The sequence below is a fragment of the Cydia pomonella genome, chromosome 27, assembly GCF_033807575.1.
Source record: "Cydia pomonella isolate Wapato2018A chromosome 27, ilCydPomo1, whole genome shotgun sequence".
NCBI classification, from domain to species: Eukaryota; Metazoa; Arthropoda; class Insecta; order Lepidoptera; family Tortricidae; genus Cydia; species Cydia pomonella.
In genome coordinates this window covers 10,219,828-10,242,546 of record NC_084729.1, presented here as the reverse complement: position 1 = coordinate 10,242,546, position 22,719 = coordinate 10,219,828, and the positions used below count along the sequence as shown (strand labels likewise).

The following is a 22,719-nucleotide window of genomic DNA, read 5'->3' as shown; positions in this document are numbered from 1 at the left end:
ACATCGCTTAATGACATAATCCGTCGATCTCTTGCCACCATCAATGTGCCCTGGAAATGCCGTCAGCATCCTTGGTACAATACCTCAAGGGCCTATTTTAGATATAAGCTAGTTATAGTAATCATCTGTTTATATCCATTATTTGTATATTTTTATTGTAAATAAATATTAAAAAAGTTTAAGCTATAAAATTATTAAAAACCAAAAATATAACGCTTACATTTTGGATGTATATAGGAAGGGAAATAGTATAGTGGTTTCAAATATTTGTATGGCTTAAAAGCTTACTGTATTACTATTAATTTCATTATCTTTACAGTACCATTAAAATTCTTCCATGGAAAAACTTCTGTGATGATAGAAAATTACAACGTCTGGCAACATTTTATTCTACATGGTCCGCTGAAAAACATAATATTATTTTAATTAGTACTATAATTAAACCAAAATAGACCGTATCGAAAGGGTATAAGTCTTAAAATAATATAAAATTTTTAGAGTTATTAGTACAAATCTTAATAAATAAGAAAATTTCTCTCAACATAACTCAAATGGGGTGTCAACTGTCAATATACGAACAATTTGTTGTTATGAATGCAATCTCAAATTTATTTAAATTATGAAATAAAACTGTGATTTATCACGCAAAATGACTGCTATTAAATTAGAAGTAGACGAGTTACTCGCATGCCGCATTTGCCTGGCCACGGACTTGAAACTCTTCGGAATTGTCGAGAGTAAACTGGTTGACGCTTTCGCCGATATTCTGGGTACTCCTGTAAGTAAATTTATATTCTTCTTCCTTGTCGTGTATGAGGGACGTGACGACTGCGGACACTCTTCACCAGTGCTCTCCAAGCCGCTCTATTTTGGGCCCAGTGTATGCTAGCCTGCAATAAATAATAAAATAATAATGTGGCTTTAGTCTCTGACGTTATTCTGTCCGCCCAAGGCATAGCCATACGTCCATCCCTAGGCTTCCTTCCCATGGAGCCAGTGATAATGAGCTTTTTCAGGCTATCTGTCCGTCCTGCTCATAATATCTAATTTATATTAAATGAATGAGATCTAGTTATATTGATGTCTATATAACTAGATCTCATTAATTTAATATATATATTGAGTTAGGGACAAAGTCCAAGTGGTCCATGACATATATTTATGTCAAATTAAAGAGATTAGTAAATAGGCTCGCGCTTACATCTGCTCTGTGTGGACCCGCCTAGATGTAGATGTAGATGTGTAGATCATATGGCTAACGCAGACCAGTTCATGCATGTAAACTCCTGTACATCAGACTATATGAATAATGGAACAATGAATCCCAATCATTGTCAGTCTTCCTCGCATTGTCCCAGCATTTTTGCCATGGCTCATGGGAACTTGGCAACTAATCCCTAGAATTGGCATAGGATCTAGTCTTTATGAAGGTGACTGCCATCTAACCTTCTAACCCAGAGGGTAAACTAGGTGTGGTGTATTTGCATGTGTCATGCACGCATACAGGTGCGGCTACTTGTTATGTACAAATACCAGCAATAAACCTATCAGATCCGGTTGTTTCACTCAAGCAGTTGTAGATACCTCACAAGGCCTTATTGAGATTAGTTATAATAATAATAACTCTCTCCGGCTTGCCTTGATTGGCCGGCTGGAGTGAACACTGAGCAGGGGCCGCAGGACTCTCACCTCTGGCTTGCCTTTACCTGCCGTCCAGAGTGGGGTGTCAGAGTGGAACTATATGCTTGCAGGGTGGAAGTGAAATATGCATAAGACACGAGTTGGCACACTGGGTAGAAAGCGGCGCACACCTCTCCACACCCTGAGCCGCTCAGCTAATGTTGTCCCCTTGTCGCTCCGTGCGAGCGGCCGTTTTCGGGGACCCATATTGTTAGTTGGCTAGTCACCACCTGCCCATTTTGTCTGTTTTTAAAACATATGATTAGGGCAGGTGCCATAGTATCCTCCATAGTCTCGGTTTCCAGTCCACTAGCAACTCAACCCAATAACCAGGTTTCTTTTTGTACCCCTTTTTTTACAATAGTCCTACACTAACCGGGGCTTGTCCTTGGGTGCACACTATAGTGTAAACAGGGATAATCGTTGATGGTGTCACATTACATTTAGAGTAAATTATCTTATTACAAGGGGCATCTACGTGTTGGCTTCGGCCCCACGCACGCCTTCCAAATGTCCGGGGACCCCATGGTCCCTAGAATTTGTAAGAGACAGAATAATAATAAAGACTTTTATTCAATAAGTTTAAACATACCCGTAGGTACATAATAAAAGTACACAATAATGCTTAAAAACTAATTGTAATGGAAAGTGGCTCAGCTAATGTCTGCGCCAAAAGGCCTCGGGGCACAGCAGCCCTAAGGACTTCCAGCAACGGACGCTGTTATTCTGCCACCGCCGTATTTGTACATCTAGCTAAGGACAGCAGAAACATTAACACTTACATTTAGAACAGGATAGCAAAACCGAACAATACGGAGTGGATGAAAAAAATGCTAACTTAACTAAATTTAAGTAAATATCTATAGAGCAGGTCATTCAACCTAAAGTGTATGTTACTTTCTTTTGGAGGTTCAGTAAATATGCCTTGTAACGTAGTTTGAAAACCGCCAGAGACTTACTGTTAACTACTGGTGGCGGCAACTTGTTCCAGCATTTAGGCGCAGTATAGCGAAAACTGCCTCTAAATGACTGAAGCCGAAATAGTGGAAGGGAGATACGCTCTTGTTGCTCACTTCGGTCTGGTCTGGTCCGAAAAGCAACTGGTAAATATCAAATAATATTTCATACATAAGTTTTTAAAAACTAGTTAGTATGAGCCGGGGTTTGAAAGTCGCACATTTTTACCGCTAAGCCACCAAGCGCTTCTTGAATCAATTTTAATGTGAGAACTGTATGCAAAAGCCTCATTGTAGGTACATATATTTCTTGCTACAGGTGTCGTCGGGAGACGGGCTGCCCGACCGCGTGTGCGGTTCGTGCCGCACGGCACTGCGGCGCAGCGCGGAGCTGCGCGCGCGCGCCCGCGCGGCTGTCGACGTGTTGCGGCGGCTGTTGCTGCAACAACATTATGTAAGTCACTGTATGCGTGCCACATGAACGTACAGTGCTGTTTTTTTTAATTAGAGATGTGTAGTTTAGTACCGCGTACCCACGAACAATGTCAAACAAACAATTTACATAAGATTATAGGTACTTGCAGGCTTGGTTGCCGCAATTTGACTTCATACAATTGCGTCTATTTTGTGTGGTGGGTTGTCGGTACTACTCTTGCCAACCCAACTACCAAGAAGCCTAGCAGACCCTTGATGTTGCCGACGACTTCTCGAGAGAGACCCCGGCGAACCAAGGGGTTGTGCCCGGTACTGCCACCCCTGGATATTCGAGAATGACGTCGGTGGCTGTCTCCTCTGCTTCCATGCACGCCCTACAGAGGGTACTGTCTGTAGCATGTAGGGTTAACATGTGCTCGTTTAGTGGGGCGTGGGCAGTTATGGCCCCAGTCTGAAGTCAGGACCTGTGGCCTCTCTAGCTGTCTCAACCTCCTTGACAAACAATTTCCATATTACTTGGCAAAGTTACTGATTTAACTTTTACTCGACTTTCAAAAGTATCATTGTTATATTTCTAACCAGATTTTCTTACAAGACGGATAAAAAGATACCTATGGGATCATAGAATAATGATCAGTGATCGTGACCATGACGACAAACGACGGGAAGGCACTATTTAATCATGAACCAAAGGCTGACAGAACGGTTTCCGTATGATGGTAATAGAAATCATGGACACCCAGGCAAAATATGGAGGGATATATTTAACGATATAGTTGGCGACAACTGAATGCAAAAGGCCCGCGGAAGTGTGGAAACGCATGGGGGAGGCCTTGTATTAGAGTAGGTAAGGTTCTATTCGATTTTATTTTACAGATTACCACCGATACCATCCGCGCTATCGACCGCACATCGCTTCGGCTCGACGACAAGACAAACATACGCGCCGACTACCCCACAGACACAGAATACCCTGAAACTGACTTTCAGGATTCAGTCAGCGACCATGACGACAAAAGTGACGTAGATTTAGTGGATACAAATATAGTTGAAACGACGGACGTGGTAGATAATGGTAGAAGTGTAGAGGACGTGAAACTAGTAGAAACAGGTGTGATGGTAGAAAATAGTAGAAATGACGTGAAGAAAGAGAAGAGGAAAAGAATTAAAAATGAGAGAAAGAAAGTTATTAAGGTAAGTTTTTGTTATTTTCTTTTAACTTGGAGGCTTTTTATAGTTTTTATAATGTTAAATTTGAGTAAGTTTGTCACAGACTGTCTCATTTCAAACATAGACAAAGAGAATCATACTGTCTTTTTTTATCTTTGTCTTAAGCACTCAAAAAGGGATGTGTATTGTTTTTATGGTTCTTATTTACTGACAAATTTGGTTTGCCAGACTATATTATAATACAATAGACCCAAAGAGCGTTTACGAATATTGTAGTTACACATGATAAACGCTATTCAAAACTGGTTATTGCTCATATTATCCTGTTGTATGTTTTTTTTTTCTCTAGCTTGGTCCCTGACACATGTGTACTTTATTTTGTTGTTTTTAAGGTCAAAGCGAAACCGGAAGTCGAATGGGTGGTGAAAAAGAAGCCGGTGAGGAAGAAAACAGGTTTTAAGAGATATTTCATGTGCGATGAGGATTACATTAAGTTTGAGGAGAAATACAACATACAGGTGAGCTTGTTTCGGCCGAATTAAACACGCTGACAAATAAATATCTCTTGTTCAAGAGGACTGTGGACGATGGACGACCCCTTGATATTTACTAATACGTCCCACTGCTGGGCACAGGCCTCCTCTCATGTGCGAGAGGGCTCGGGCTATAGTCCCCACGCTAGCCCAATGCGGATTGGGGACTTCACATACACCTTTGAATTTCTTCGCAGATGTATGCAGGTTTTCTCACGATGTTTTCCTTCACCGAAAAGCTAGTGGTAAATATCAAATGATATTTCGTACATAAGTTCCGAAAAACTCATTGGTACGAGCCGGGGTTTGAACCCGCGACCTCCAGATTGAAAGTCGGACGTCATATCCGCTTACATTTACATTATGTAATATTATTTTATACAATCGTGTTATAATAGAGAGCTTTTCAGTCGAGTACCGTGTTTAGGCAACGAAGCTTGCTGAGTTGCCTAAGTCAGGTACGAGATTGAAAAGCTTGATTATATCACTATTGATGAAAATTGTACAATATTAAATAATACACTATTAATCAAAAATGGTAAGTATCTCAGTAGACAAAAATGTAGTACAAAAGACATAAACGCGCGATTTTTTTTTTCTAGTTGACTACAGCGTATCGAAATGAATATTATAATTGAGTTGGGCGCCCATACATGAAAAGTACGCAATTATAGTTGGGTACACGAAATCTTAATTCAACCGTTACACTCGATGAGTAAAAAAAATACTTAGGTAATTTGTTGTATCTTATGTCGATGGCAATAATGTTTTGTGTTGTTATGGATTTTTGGACGACCGGTCTGGCCTAGGGGGTATATAGTGACTCCTATGAAGCCGATGGTCCTGGGTTCGAATCCCGGTAAGGGCATTTATTTGTGTGATGAGCACAGATATTTGTTTCTGAGTTATGGATGTTTTCTATGTATTTAAGTATTTGTATATTATATATATCGTTGTCTGAGTACCCACAACACAAGTCTTCTTGGCTTACCCTAGGACTTAGAGAATCGTTACCGCTAATTCGCATTTTCGAGATTAAAGTAGGAAGTGCGCCAGTTTTTAACCTAAAGCCGCGTATTCACGTGGTGCTCTGAACGGTTCTGAGCGAACAATCGTTCGTTGGTTTGGTGAATGGTCAGTAAATAGAAACAGCAAACATTTGCTCTAAACAAAATGTTCGCTCAGAACATTAAGTGAAAACGCGGCTTAACAAGCGGCAAGTCGCACGCTATTATTTTATGTCCGAAATTCTTTTTTTTTTTTTTTATACTACGTCGGTGGCAAACAAGCATACGGCCTGCCTGATGGTAAGAGATTCGGTTCTAAACCGGATAACGTGTCTTACCGACAGTCTAACTGGACTCTCTTAGAAGCTCCGTTAGCTCAATTTGTATAAGAATGCCCCAATAATATTTATTTAGTATTTATTTATATATTGATAGGTGATCCGATTATCAGAAGAGGAGCAGGCGGCCGAGATGGAGGCGCGGCGGCGCGCGGCCAGCTACCGCGGCGCGCTGGTGCGCTGCGAGCGCTGCTGCAAGGGCTTCCTGTCCGCCTTCACCTACGAGAACCACTTGAAAGTGCACGATCCGGTGAGTCGCATGCTCAGGGAAATATCTATGTATGTATATACTTTATTGTACATATGTCATAATTTATTTATGTTTACATTTAAGGTAGCAGTTAAATAATAATTATACAGTGACAACATTATTATATTACCCCGATTAATGCAGGGGTAGTTGGGAAAATAACATTATACTGTTGGCAACACGGTAGTTTTAGCAAGTGGTGGGGACACGGTAAATGTTGGACGGGCTCGTTCACTTGGGTTGAGGCCGTCAAAGAGGACGCATCGTAATGAACTGGTTAGGTCGGAGTACCTGCAAGTATCCCGATTGTTGTAGTGGTAATAGTTTAGAGTAACCATGCGAGAGGAAGTACTACACATAGAAATAAAAACACGAAAAACACAGCTACAGAGTAAATTAAATACAACAAAGGCGAACTTATCCCTGTATGGGATCTCATATGGGATAGGAAATAGGCAAAAGGAACCAAAAGTATTCATAATAAATGTATATATTTCGAATATCAGTCTATTGCCTCGGACCTTCAGTCTACAATCGATTGCATTAGAAATGCAACTTCCACTGAAGGATTCAGATCTAAACTAAAAAAGTGGCTTCTCGGAAAGATGTTTTATGGTCATAGCGAGGTTTATGACATTCCACTTGTAAATTAATAATTTATTGTATTTGACATTCGTATATTGTATTCCCATTGTTAGTAATGATTGCCATACTGATAACTTTAATAATAAAGTTCATCTACATATGAAATATGGATTAAAATAACAGGCATATGCACAACATACATGTAGACACACACTGAAAATCGACATGTAACAATTGTTACCAATAAAGTTTTTCATTTTTCATTTCTCATCAGTCCATAGCTACGAGTATTACAATATATTACAATAACTTACTTAAATTAAATTAAAACTACAACATAAATAACTAAATTAGCCCAACAGCACGTCTCTTGTCCGTGTGCATGGCGTTCCAGTTTTTGACCAATTGACAAACCAAACTGTAAAAAAAAAAATAATAATAAAAAGGCAAAATTCGATTTTTTACATTTTATTAAAAATAAATTGTATTACACGTATAAACTCAATATTTCAAGGTGAAAATAGCAATTTTCTTGATCTTCCATACATTTAGGACAGTCTAAATGTAATGTGACGTCACATTATAATATCATTTTGTTAGAGGCGTTTCAATAGTTGAGTGCGAGCGTCAGACTTTAACTCTCATTTCTGACCTTTATGTTGCTTAAATGCAATGAGTCCTATATAGACATTTGATCCTGAGGAAAATCAATTTATTTACAAAAACTGACAAGTTGCTAATTGTCTAAATAGGTACCTAAATTACTCAAATTGGAAATTCCTATTTTTAATCACTTCTATTTATGTAATATTTTGCATGTCAGGCGGTGTCCGGGCCCAACGAGTGTCGCTGGTGCGGCTGCCGCTTCAAATGGCCGAACAACCTCCGAACACACTTGATAGAAACACATCAACTCAAATACGTATGCAAGCAGTGCCAACGCGTCGTCAAAGGGAGGTAATGTATGTCAGATGTCAGATGTCAGGTGTCAGGTGTCAGGTGTCAGGCCCGAACGAGTGCGTCAGTTGTCCAACAAGTTACGTACGCAACTATAGAGACAACTCAAATATGTGCGCACGCAGTGCCAACGCGTAGGTATGGGGAGGTAATGTGAATTGTAACGTAGAAGTTATTTGGTCTAATATCCCAAACCCTAACCCTTTTGTCCATTAGTTCCATACTATTTATTTATTTATTGACAAGTTCTACAGCGTTTACAACAAATAATATACAAAAACATGAGTACTTAATAAGCATAGCCAATACAGAACTCCCTGGAATTTATACAAAATAAAATATCATCTGTAGGTATCACTAATTGCGATAGTAGAAACAAGATAAATAGTAGAAATGGAAGAAGAGAAAGTAATGTGCTATTATTTATACGTAGCATAGTTATAAACAACTTTTTTCATAAAATTGTTTTAAAATGAGATACATAAATAGTAGAAACCAAAGAGTTATGAAATTCTAGAGTGACATTCTACAGCAGTCAAATTCGTGGCGTGTGTAACATATAAGAGGAGGTAGAGGCAAGGAACAGAAACTCCTTAGGCAGAACTGTTGCAAGTGTCCAGCTGTCAGCTATAAATAATAGTTCCAAATCTCTCCACAGTGGCGCTAGAGTAGCTAAGAACCTATAGTCTGTATCTTTAGGTATTTAAAAAAAGGTAAACAAAATCTACCCTCAAATGGCTCCTTAAGCCAGTTGAGGGTAGATGAAAACATTACATGATCAAATAAAGTAGGTTTAAAGTCAGGTTGTTCAGTGACAGATCCAGGCGGTTTTGTATTTGGTTGGTTAACCAATAAATATTAAAACCTGAAAATGTACAAATTGTTTGTTTACCTTTTTTTAAATACCTAAAGATACAGACTATAGGCGTTATTGACGGAGTGAAATGCGTTGTCTATGATTTCATTTTTTTCTCAAGTATTCTATTTAGGTATTGTAGCGCCACCTATTTATGGTTTTTTTGTCAGTTTTTGGTATATGGAGATTTTGTTCCTTCCTCTACCTTCCATAGTAGCGCGGCATGATTTTTCTTACCCATTACACTATTATTAAGTTTTTGGTGAAAATAGACGGTTCAAAAGACCTTGTTGCTAGGTAAAAAATATTTTGAATCCAAATAAAATGTGCGTAAATTTGGAACATGGTAGAAATGATAGTCGAGTTGCATTTCAGGCACGAAGCCCTGCTGCACGCGGAGTACCACGCCGGCAAGACGTGGCAGTGCGGCCACTGTGCGCGCACTTTCAAGTAAGAACATACTTTACTACTTTTAAAAGCTTGTATTTTAGAAACTATTTTCGTGTTGTCCTCTCTGAAGCTTACCTCCGGACCGGAATGGGTGTAAAAAACCAGGTGCCATAGACAACATTTCGTGACCATAGAGATTTCAGTGCCTAATTTCAGCCCGTGTTAGATGCGACATAAAATTATGTGGGCTCGTCAGAAAATAACTTGTTGCTATTATAAGTACGTATAGCTTATGAGACGACCGGTTTGGCCTAGTGGGTAGTGACCCTGCCTACGAAGCTGATGGTCCCGGGTTCAAATCCTGGTAAGGGCATTTATTCGTGTGATGAGCATGGATATTTGTTCCTGAGTCATGTTTTCTATGTATTTAAGTATTTATAAATATTTATATATTATATATATCGTTGTCTAAGTACCCTCAATACAAGCCTTATTGAGCTTACTGTGGGACATAGTCAATTTGTGTAATAATGTCCTATAATAAAATAATAAAAAAATAAAGCTTATAATATTATTAGAGCGGGTTATAGCCACACCCAGCATTGATATTTATGACCCCCACATTGCTAGGTTTCAGAAGTGCTTGGCTGACATCCTTACAAGCAAGCTACAAGCTTTTATTTACTTTCACCTGACCATTGTCTGTGTTGTAATCAAATCTTGCAAGTTAAATTTGATCCACTTCCCGGTTTCCGATTGAGCTGAAAATTTGCATACATATGTAAGTCGGGTGACAATGCAATATTATGGTACCATCGAGCTGATCTGATGATGGAGACAAGAGGTGGCCATAGGAACTCCGTGATAAAACAACGCAACCTAATTGTGTTTGGGGTTTTTAGAAGTGTCTTGATGAGTATTAGTTGCCTGTGGAAAGATAAGTACAGTCAGCTATAGTAGCACAACATCACAACATAACATTTTTTTTTTAATTCCGCTACCTAAAGGTTGTCTGGAAGAGATCGCTTTTTAGCGATAAGACCGCCTGTTGTTTACCTCTTCTTTATGTGTTGTATTATTTGTACTGTTTCTGTATTGAGGTGTGCAATAAAGAGTATTTGTTTTGTATTGTATTGTAGCTTGTCCCAAATATGAAATGTTACTTTTAATGGTCTAAAAACAGATTTCAATTCATGTAAATTTTTCGGATGACTTGAAGTGCCCCAATTGTGACTCCCAAGGAGTCCGCTTGAGGCTTGCGAACCGCGGTCCGCTGACCCCTGCACATGTGTTTACGAGTAGAACTAGATTCAGACTACGATTTGTTATTCATATTAAGTAAGTAAATATTCTTCATTGTGCACCATACAGTCAAAAATAATTATTGATAAATCTCCTGGTATTTCCTAGAGCCCTCACGACACAGGCTTGGCCTAGTGTGAGGGCTACTGTTAATCCAAATTGTAATATTTGTAAGTGAAACCTCGTTATAAAAAATGTGGTCTTGTGCCGAAGTGTTCGGCAACTAGACCGACGTGTGGACGCTACCACGCACAAATAAAGAATGAAGAGCGCAGCGGTCGCCGCACGCAGGTAACCAGTAAGCGGAATTAAGTGGGTGGAAGTTGTTTTTCACAGTTTTAATCAAAATAGTTACTCTTAAATGTGTGCGATGCTATCTGTACAATAGGGAAACTACATGGTTAATATAAAATTATATCTGAAAAATGAAGTGACGAAATATAATTAACATACGCCTGGTAACGAAATACATTTGCATTGTATTTGTGTACAGTTAAACATACAGGAAATAAAATGCAGTTGAAAGCTAGGTAACAACATGCGGTCTTATCGCTAAGAAGTGATCTCTTCCAAACAACCTTTGGACAATCCAAACTGTATTAAAACTGCGTTCGAACGTTAAGTTTTGCTATGTTCTAGAAAGAAATCGACATTCTACACGCACGTGCGCATGAACCACGCGACGTCTGAGCCCACCTCGAGCACGTGCGAGTTGTGTGGCGAGTCCTTTAAGGGCCCGCCCGGCCTCAAGCTGCATCAAATTAAAAAGGTACGATTCCTTACATTTTATTAAAAAAAAAATTGTCCTGCAAACCAAATTTGACAATAAATAAGATGAAAAAAACTATACCCTTCCCTTTTTTGGGTGCTAGTAGGTACCTACTAGCTTAAGACAAAGACAGTAAGATTCTCTCTGTCTATGTTTGAAATGAGACAGTCCGTGGTCAAACTTTAAACTTAAAACATGGTGGTTTTTGAGCTGGCTAATTTAGATCGTACGGATGCCGGGGGCTAAAATATTTTTTTAAGGAAGGAAAATTTACATAATGAACTCGGTGAACGAATATATGGACTTGTAAAGTTCTTGTTTAACTTTAATTTTAATTTGACTTCATTGGACTTGTATGATTTTTTATCATTATGAGATATATTCCTAATTTTTAATTTGACATGATTAAACATTGTTTACTTATTTATTACTTTGTATTCTTTCTATTTTTGACATTTAAATTGTAATATACTGACGATCATAATAAATAATAAATTCGTGTTGATTGACATACCATAATTTATACTATAATTTATCATTATTCTGAAATAAATGAAATGACATGATTTCCCGTGCAGGGCACTCACGTGCTGGGACTTTGAAATTACCTTGTCTAAAGTAACTACAAAAACTTCCTTCCTGTGTAAGCATCCTTCCATCAACTTTATTTTAATTTACCTACCCCTTTATGATTTTATTAAAATATATTTATCTGTGTGTAGTGCAACAAGAACAGGAAGGCGCAGGAGACGGCGGCGCCGACCATCGTCGCCAGAAAGGGGTTCATCTGCGAGGTCTGCGGGAAGAATTGCACGGTGAGTCTGCAAATGTTTCAAATCTTAGTACAATAACCGGCCAAGAGCATGTCGGGCCACGCTCAGTGTAGGGTTCCGTAGTTACTCTTCCGTCACAATAAGCTAAACTGGAGCTTAAAGTATAGTAAATTGTTAACCAAGGGATGAAACGGTACCTTTCACCCGAGTTAAACAAATAGGCAAATTTGCATAATCAGTACCTAATTAAAGTAAGTCTTTTTACTATGAAGGGAAAACTTTTTGCGATAACTCAAAAACAGCTAAACTGATCATGTCTTTACTGATTAAGCTCTACTTCCACGATTTTTTTCATATTTTTTGGACCTATGGTTCAAAAGTTAGAGGGGGGGGGGACACATTTTTTTTATCTTTCAGAGCGATAATCTCCGAATATATTCACTTTATCAAAAAATGGTTCTTGAAAACCCCTATTAGTTTTGAAAGACATTTCCAACGATACCCCACACTCTAGGGTTGAAGCGAAAAAAAAAATTCACCCCCACTTTACGTGTAGGGGAGGTACCCTAAAAAAAATTAAATTTTTAGATTTTATTGTATGACTTTGTCGGCTTTATTGATTTATATATCCATGCCAAATTTCAGCTTTCTAGCACTAACGACCACGGAGCAAAGCCTCGGACAGACAGACAGACAGACAGACAGACAGACAGACAGACAGACGGACATGGCGAAACTATAAGGGTTCCTTTTATGCCATTTGGCTACGGGACCCTAAAAATGTACAAAGAACTTCCTCTATACTACATATATTCTGTCGTTTTGTAAGACGTATACCGGTCGTGGTCGACTCCGCGACATCGCCGTGCCGCTGCAAGTCAACGCGGCGCGCACCAATTCTGGTGTCTAGCAGTGATTGCCGCGCACCGCTACGGAACGGATAATTTTTGAAATTTTCATACATTTTTATATAGCCAAATTTGAACTACAAGCTTACCAAAATACTACTGAAAATACCAACTACATAAAATAGTAGGATTAATTACAGGACATAACAAACACCTACAAAATATGGGTAAAATAGACAGCCCCAAATGTGCAGAGCGTGCATGGAAGAAGAGGAAACAACAAAACACATTCTCCTAGACTGCAAACAGGTTTCTACCTACACGGGAACGGTACCACGGTAACACGGTATACGGGAACAAATACCTATGGACTCCGTGCACACTAGGAGAGGCAATTAGCAACCTGAAAACTTTGCTAGGCTTCGTGGAGGAACTGGGGTGGCTAGAGTAGTGTTACCTCGTTTCACGCAAAATACTTACGGTAAATGCCCAGAAGCACTAACTAACTAACTAACTCTATAGCCAAATTTGATAGATTTTATATTAGGTAAATGTAATGCGGTCGGTAGACTGCATTATTACTGCAGGAAATTTCAAAATCTGTTAAACATAACATAAGAATATGTGACGGTACTCGCTTCGGACGTGCCAACCCTAGCGGTAGCCACGCCTATACCACGCCTTTCGAACACCAAAGTTGAGGTACGTTCGGTATACCTAAACAGGGGTTTTGTTATACAGTGAACCTTCTGTACCTACGTAGTACTATTATTTAATATCTATACAAATAAATGATTTTTATTTTAGACACAATTTATATATTTTGCCAGTCGCTGTCAATCTTGGCGGTGCACCTTCGAGCGCACACGGGCGACCGACCGCACGCGTGTCCGGGCTGCCCGCTGCGGTTCGCCAAGAAGGACAACATGGAGAAACACCACCGAGTGGTGAGTCTGTCTGTCTGTTCGTTTATACTAGTAAACACGACGTGACGCAAACAGAATGGCAGATTGACCTATCATACCAATAATAGAATCTGCCTTTTTGTGCTAGTGGTATAAGTGTTTTTTTTATCGGTGTGTATCTAAATAGTTTCGGAATGTAAATAAAAAGATAATTAAATAAATCAATTTGGAAGAAATGGTAGAAACGGGAAAAATAGTAGAAACGAATGGTTATACTTATTCGAAATTGGTAGAATATTTAAAATGTCATGTCTCGATATTACTTATAGTATGTTTTTAACTATAGTCCTTCATAGAAAATAGTATGGAAAACACGATTTCATGGAATATGTATGAAAATGAAAATGCAGCAATACGTACACACAGAATGACATTTCGTATATCAATCGTCCGAGATAGTGTTTGCGTTTAGTAGCAAATGTATTAACTCATACTAAACACCAATCAATATGCAAACAGGCTCTAAGGCAAGTGTACATGCTCGTAGGGGCATTAACAGATAAAAATAAATCATTAATTATATCCAAAATGAAGTTAATTAGAATACCGGTTTCTTTGAGAAAGTTACTTAATTAAGCTCTTGAATGTACCTACCCTTGTAATTAACGGACTTAAAAAAACCGGACAAGTGCGAGTCGGACTCGCCCACCGAGGGTTCCGTACTTTTTAGTATTTGTTGTTATAGCGGCAACAGAAATACATCATCTGTGGAAATTTCAACGGTCTAGCTGATAGCGGTTCGTGAGATACAGCCTGGTGACAGACGGACAGACAGATGGACGGACAGCGGAGTTTTAGTAATAGGGTCCACGGGTAAAAACACGGTGTGTGTGATCAGCAGGGCCCGTACATTTCATGCCGTTGACGCAAAAATGATGTAATTTAATATACAGGGAGTTTTTTATTACACAATAAATTGAGTTATCTAATCTATTAACTAATAATATATTAAAAATGAATAGTTCTTACGTAATTACGTAAATACGATACACTGTTCAAAATCAAAAATATTATTTAATAAACTAATAATCTATTATTTAGTTCAGTGACAAAAAAATGAAAGTCAGTTAGACGTTTCTGTACTGATTGTCAAGTATATGTATTAGTTAACTAATGAAAATGAAAATGATTTATTTCATAAATGTTAAGTGCACATATGACAACAAGGTTGGGTCTTCCTAGTAGGTAAGAAATGCCTGTGTCATGAAGTCCCGCTCTTCCATAATAAACAGTGGTTGTTTGTAACTATTAAATTACTTATCTATAACTTAAAAACTTAACTAAAGAAGTTACAAATTATTTATTACGAAAATACTAATTGGAATCATACTCTATGTAACGTGACGTAATTTTTCCGTCAACGGCAAGAAATGTACGGGCCCTGGTGATGCCCTCGTGTTTGCCAGGTACACCTCGGGCAGAGGCCGCAAGTGGCATGCGGCGTGTGCGGCAAGCTGCTGGCGCATGCGGCGTCGCTCAAGCTGCACGTCAACACCGTGCACCTCAAGCTGCCCGCGCCGCCGCGCGCGCCGCGCCCGCCGCGCACGCGCAGGAAACACAACACTTGTTAAATTATGTATTATTCAAATAATATAATAAAAATTATGTATGTGTAAACACAAACAGAAGATAAATGTATACAAAAACGGTCACCCATCCAAGTACTGACCCCGCCCGACGTTGCTTAACTTCGGTGATTGGATGAGAACCTCGAGATTGGAAAGAAATATTTATTTTATTGTTTTTAGTATTTTTTGTTATAGCGGCAACAGAAATACATAATCTGTAGAAATTTCAACTGGCTAACTGTCACGGTTCATGAGATACAGCCTGGTGACCGACGGACGGACAGCGGAGTCTCAGTAATAGGGTCCCGTTTGACCCTTTGGGTACGGAACCCTAAAACAGAAAAAGATGGGAAGGAAAAAACTGTCACGCTCTTAAAATGTGGACTTTTCTTTGCAATAAAGTATACCATTAGGCGGGTACACAGTCCATACAGAGCGAGCATACGCGCGAGGCAATTTCCTCGCGCGCAAAACGGTCAGTGTAGACGTGCCTCGGCCGACGACGTGGCTAGGGCGTGCTTCGATGGTACGGTCACGTGCTGTCCCTTTCTTATGTACGGTCCTATTCGGCTATTTAGGGATTGTCAAGATTCAAGTCTTTATCTTATCTGTGGTTAAGCCCGCAAAGGAACGGTAAGTTGTGCCAACCCTAATAATTGCTCGGAGCAATGCTGAGCCGAACGTTGCCGAGAATGCCCGAAAGGAGTGTCGTCCTACGGATATTATTTAGATTTATGGTGATATTACAGATATTCGAGGGCTCTTAATAAAAAAAATGCCCCAAACCGCGAATACTAGTCAGTTTTTTTTTTTGAGATCCAACAGCTGTGACATTAACATAGAAAAATATAGTAGATACAGGAAGCCAATTATAGAAACTCGTAATATATAAAATGTCGCATAATGTATCTACTGACACTGAACTTACCTAATGTAAATAAAGTGATATAAAATATTTTTGCCTTTTATTTATTTTGCGAAGATTCTGTATAGTTTTCATCAAGATTATATCAAGATCTTATTAATTGAGGACCTACCGCAAAAAATTTAAATCGGAATTTCTTTATCTGCCTCTTTATGGCTCTAATATATAAGTAAGTAGAGAGAGACACACAAGGGAGACCTCGGTCTCTTTTTAAATGTTGCCATTCAGGAAAAAGTAAGCTTATTTGGTAGTTAAATATTTTGCATGATATTCGTGAGATATGTTTACTTTAATATATTTACATGTGACGTAACACCCACATGTTACTACTTAATATTCAAAAGTGAATTAATAGAAAGATTCAATCTTTAATAATAACATTAATTCATGAAAATAGTAGCTCATTCAATTGTGACTTGTGTGTGATCAGTGTTGGCCGAATGTTAATTGCAATTGACTTTTAACCTTTACAAATTGAACCGTAAAGTGTGACGGACGGCTCAGTTTACGGTTCAATTTATATTGGTTAATGGTAAATTGCATTAACGTTTCGGTCAAGACTGTGTGTGATAGTCGCTCTATAAAAGAAAGAAAGGAACAGAGCTCTTCATCAATATTTTCAAGTAGAAATGCCACATATATTCGGTAACTGTTCGGTATTCGGCCACTTCGCCTAATATTCGGTATTTGACTGAATATTTTGCATCTACATATAAAGATATTTTTACTGTTCAAGTATACCGGAGAAGTCGTTAAAAATTAAGAATATTTTTGAGCATTTGTTGCTTGCAAATGATTTTAAATTGATCATAGGCTAGATTGGCTTGACTTGAACTACATGCACTACCTACGAATGAGCAACAAATAGTCAATTTTAGCAAACATTGTTCTTTGTAGTCGAACAGTTTTCGTAATAAATGTAATTTAAAATGCTCACAAGTGTTAGCGAACATTCGGCCGCCGAATATTCGGCGCATCGGCTGTGAGTGTAGCCGAATATTCGGTATTCGGCCTAAAGGCTTCGGCTCTTTAGGCCGTATGGAGGGTATTCTTATGGAGGGTATAAAGCCTTGCACTGTATTTAATCGCCTCCCGGAATGTGTCAGAAATGCAACTTCAACCGCCGGTTTTAAATGTAGGTTAACAAGTGGCTCCTTCTGCCGTCCTATCACTAAAACCTATCAAAGCTGCATATTACCAGTTTTCGTTTGGATGAATATTCTAAGACAGGAAAAAATTCTCTATCGACTGGTCTTGGAATCATATTTTTATCATTTGTAGTTACGGAGATACAGACTCGACCTAACACGCTAACTGCATTATAATATGATACTTCTCGATACTATAAAATCGCAAACCCACATTATTCTTCTATAAGTAATATAAAAGCGCTTAGCCAGTTGTTTATTTTAATTAATCTTTTACAACATACAAAGCTAAAACACATTTACTTGGAAAAACTTTATAAATTTCCATTAAAGCCATTTAACCCTATTATTATGTTTTATCACGTACACTTTTTTATAATAAATACTATACAAAAAAACAGTTACTACGCTTAAACATGGCTAACGTTCTTTAACTGTGTGTTTAAAAGACTTTTATTGCGATCCATATTACAAATACACCACTAAAACCTATTTAGTTTTCTTAACGGGTAATTATGTTTGAGAAAAAGAATAATAATACAACAGTTAAACATGGCCAACTAACAATGCTACGCTAAAACCCCGCTAAGTATAAAACATATTCCCTTAAATTTAATTACGTAGGACAGACAGTTTTTCAATGCGGCGCGCGCGCAGTAAGTTGTCTGTTTTCGTTGGTGAGTAATGGATGCATGTTTATGTCAAAAATGTCCGGTATGCGAATGTAAGTGTTAAATATCTCTTTATATTAAAGATTTAGGCACACTAAGATTAGATTTTAACTATCTTAGATCCTATACATCTTTTAGACTACATAAATAAGTAATGAAATAAGGAATAAATTAAAATTGTTATTTCTTTTATGCGTTATACGATTTTCAGAATACAGGCTTAGATTTAGCAGACCTAGAGAGAAGGGAATCTAAATAGGTACAGTTAAAAACAATGGCCAGTAGAGTATTAAAATCAACCCTGGCAGAACGCTTTGATTTATGTACCTATCACTATAACTTGAATTTCAGTGGATTTACCTTGAGACCGTAACGTGTAAGTCCAAATCAAAATGCTTTCTAAATTAGTGTTCGTGTTCATGGTGCAGATAGTCTATGTTAGATGAGTAAAAGAGCCTTGACGGTATGTTTAAAGTGATAGAAGAAGAAAATATAATTTGTTAGAGTTTATACAGTTATGAAATAAAACAGGAGACAACACGCTGCGCCGTTCTGTGCAAGAAAAATGAAGATCAAGAGGAATCCACCTTTATATGATGTTGACGCCCTACTGAATAACTATGGAACTAGATATCTATCACAGGAGATACATTAAGAGAACGCAATATGCCTAGTAAGATGTCGAAGTCACTCGTGTTGAAAGCATTACCGAAATCCAAGAACGATAACACCCTGATATACCATATTTGCAAGTATATATGCAGTAATTTTTACAAGAGCGGTGAAGTGCTGTGCCATGTGGGGTAATCGGGTTTGGTTTATATGGATTTGTGAGCGCATGTCTATTCAAAACAGTAACCTGTTGATGTACAAAAGACACTCAAGAACTTTAGAGAGGAAAGGAAGAAATGGAAATAAATAGAGCGGTAGTCTAAGAAGAAGGAGGAATTGGACTTTTTAGCAAAGGAATAAGTAATAGCGGTATCTTATGAAAGCGACGGGAAAATATAAGAAGAAATACCTATGATGATATGATCAATAAGGTCAATTAGAGTTTTTGCTCAGATTGTCGACTCCAACGGCATTAGACGAGATGAACATTACGTCCTTTCTAAGGGCATTATCAGTGAATTGATCAAGAGAGGAAGAAGGATAGTCAGAAGTCGAGGTATTTGAAAAAAAGTTAGGTTGATGCATTCGAAGGAAAGTTTAGGATATCCTACTTACCGAGAAAATTTTTCAGAAGAAAAGAAGTCCAGATTAAGGGAGTCGAGACCAAAGAAGTCATTAATTCACCTTTTTGATGGTTCCAACTCCAAGTAACTTAAGAAACTACCAAACTTTAGATGGTCCCCAAATTCAACGAAATTATGAATTTGAAGCCTTTGATCATCTCCGCATATTGTACTGCAGTGATTCCGTAATGCATGACACTTAGCTTTATATTTATGCGAAGGATGTTAAAGGAAGATGCTAAAGTAGGTAACACATTTCTGTAAATTCGTTTTTTATCTTATGTGAATCCAACTAGTAAGTCCTCACCGATTACAGAGACAACTGCTCCAAATTCGGCATAATTACTACAGATTTCGATGCCTCTAAACCTAGTAAGTAGCATGTTGAGTTACCTTTTACCATCGTAAAACTCAGGAAGTCACAAATCCCATATAAAAAACTAGTAGGAATCTGAGAACTAATAGATTTTAGTGTGGTCATTTAGCCTTACTAGGTTTTTGAACTGGCAATCAAAGCGCGGGGGGCGCATTTTCAAAAGTGGTCTTTATTAGGTACTGGGCCTTACATGGATCACCTGATACCTACCTTACAATGGTTAGTAATCTACGCCTACATCTAACAAATATTTGAGTCTGACACAATTTTCGTTTTTACTCCTTCGCGTAAAATTGTACAAAGCTGAAGACTGATTTGTCAGTATTTTTTACGTTTTTAATTTTATTTTTGAATGCAAATAAATACATATACGATGATGATTAACAATAAGTAACTCTATAAACTTAGTAGTATAATGCTGATCAACATGATTTTATTTAAAAAAAAAATGCAAATATTTCCACGACTTAAACCTAGTGAGCATTCGTCATTTAACGGGGTTTTAGAATAGGAACGCATACAAATTACTTCAATATGTAGGGTCATTACATAGCTAAAAAACGGTCACAATCCAATAACGTGTGTATTATAAATGTTTTCTAGGTAATATTTTAACAGATACAATACTATAAAATTGTTCAGTACCTTTGCGGTTATTAAGCTGTGTTTTGTTTATTACACAATTCACAATTACGATACTATAAACACGTAAATTGACTTTGGCCGTTATTTAGATATTTTTTATATATTATACAATTCTAAAGAACGGCTAAAGTATATTTAACGGTGGTTTAGGAGTAATATCGTACATATTTTAGTAATTATTTGCAATACTAAAACACAAAATTGTGATTTTCTAATTAATAAAATAATATTTGAGAAAATGGTTTTCAAAAACAGTAAGCATAAATTTAGTTTTAATTTTTGCATAAAATAAATCCCGAATAAATGTACACATTTTCTAGAGATATTGGTTTGAACGTTTTTTGCCCATATCTCAAAACTATAATTTGTGGGTTAGATAGGTTTTAGGGATAGGACGGCAGCCTTACTAATATGTTTTATGTTTACAATTAATTTTTTGACATGCCACTTACCTTATAGTTTAATTTTTAATAATGAATTTTTAAATGTATTAAATAATGTAACGAATTTTCGATTGTAAATACGTATAATCAAAAACAATAAACTTACCTTGTGTAAGTAGGTATAATATACTTAACAACGAGACGACCTGTAACTATTGTTATCAATAAATTTTCATTTTTCAACTTGAACCCGGGACCATCTGCTTCATAGGCAGCCTAGGCAGGCTCACTGCCCACCGGTCGTATCGTGGGCTTTAGATTATGTTAACATGTCATCGGGTGACAAGCAAAACTCACTACTTATCACCACCCATAATGAACCATATTACTACTAAAATAAGGTTGATTTTTGTTTAATGTTTTTTTTTGTAATTTGTGAGTTTTGCTTGTCACCTGACGATATGTGGTTGCGATAGTGCGTAACCTTAGTAAGGTGCCTATTACATCCACACTTCCCGATATCAGTTCCGATGCCGGGCCTGATAATAATTTTCCGTTTCACGGAATATCAGCACATCGTTGACAGTATTTGAAATGTATAAAATAATTTGTCTCTAATTGACAGAAATGTTCAGTGTTTGATATTTTTGCATTGAGTCTGTGCGGAAAGAGAAGAGTCATGCAATGTATGGGGCCCAATACATTCCACGACTCTTTCCGAACAGACTATATGAACAATTTCTTTACATTTTAAATATTTTACAAGCTTTTATTTTACTTGCCCTGTTAGTATGTATGGGACAAATCTTGCAAGTTAAATTTGACCCACTAACCGTTGAAGCTGAAAATTTGCATACATATGTAAGTCGGGTGACAATGCAATATTATAGTACCATCAAGCTGATCTAATGATGGAGACAGGAGGTAGCCATAGGAACTCTGTGATAAAACAACGCAACCTAATTGTGTTTGGGGTTTTTAGAATTTTTTCGATGAGTACTAAGTAGTTGCCTGTGGAAAAAAGTACAGTCAGCGATAAAAGCTTGTACGAAAAGTGAAATTTTTGCAAAAACTTATTTAATGATGTGCTGATATTTGGTGAGACGGAAAACAACTCTAGCTCGGGCCCGACGTCTATAATAAAGTTTGGATGTAATTGACACTTTAACCATGAAATAGGTAATTGGCTACCTGTTAAAATTATAATAGGTTAATCAATTCGGATGAATAGTTATGCCAAACGTTATTAACTTATTAAGTATGCCTACTACTTTTATTATCTAAATCGAATCGGCCGAAACAAATGATATTTAAAATAATTGGCTTCGGAAGTATTATTAATAGAGGTGCCACGAATATTCGGCCAAATTTGCGTACTAAAGTGCCAATTACATCCACACTTTATTAGGCCTAAATTCAGACCCGATTTCGGGCCGACAAACGATTATTTCGGGCCCGAAATCGGAAAGGATGTAATTGTCGCTTAAGATTGTGTACTATTTATTCGACCCAATTAAAGGTCTACATGACCTACTCGTATAACGAAAAATTGCGCAGTAAAAAATTGTACCTACCGAAACCATAATAGTACATGACGATACAAGTGCAAAAAATAGGAAATTCTAAACGAGTGGCGATAAATATAAACACGAAGGGAGGGAAATGGATTTTAAAAAATGTACCTATGTGTTTTGTGGCAATCTGTATACTCCGTAACACCAATGTGGGAACACCTTTACGCATAAATATAAGGTTTATGTTCTTACCCGTTTTCATAAACAAACGATGTTATTTATTCATTAAATTTAGCTGCTTCCGTAACTTAAATACTAACCGATTTACCTGAAACGATGTGCTCAATACAGATAAGATAGATAAATAATTTATTGCCATAACATGGTTAAATTACAATGATTTGTACACACTTAAGCTAATATTTAACCTAGAAATTATA

General features: G+C 37.5%; 1 protein-coding gene across 1 annotated transcript; it reads left to right on the top strand.

Moving 5' to 3' along the window:
* Positions 1-386: 386 nt before the first annotated feature.
* On the top strand, positions 387-16,337 carry LOC133532615 (zinc finger protein 568-like). The gene is made up of 11 exons (XM_061871366.1): positions 387-778; positions 2,956-3,090; positions 3,948-4,265; positions 4,634-4,759; positions 6,217-6,369; positions 7,778-7,911; positions 9,143-9,217; positions 11,099-11,228; positions 11,951-12,043; positions 13,680-13,796; positions 15,221-16,337. Exons 1-11 carry the CDS (start codon positions 650-652, stop codon positions 15,383-15,385), a joined length of 1,575 nt encoding a protein of 524 aa, XP_061727350.1. The 5' UTR covers positions 387-649; the 3' UTR covers positions 15,386-16,337.
* Positions 16,338-22,719: the final 6,382 nt, after the last annotated feature.

What these genes read in the sequence shown, in the direction of transcription:
- LOC133532615 (XM_061871366.1), top strand. Translation starts at nt 650, where the DNA reads ATGACTGCTATTAAATTAGAAGTAGACGAGTTACTCGCATGCCGCATT. An exon ending in AGGAGAAATACAACATACAG is followed by an intron (nt 4,760 to 6,216) that starts GTGAGCTTGTTT and finishes ATATATTGATAG; the next exon opens with GTGATCCGATTATCAGAAGA. An exon ending in TGGAGAAACACCACCGAGTG is followed by an intron (nt 13,797 to 15,220) that starts GTGAGTCTGTCT and finishes CGTGTTTGCCAG; the next exon opens with GTACACCTCGGGCAGAGGCC.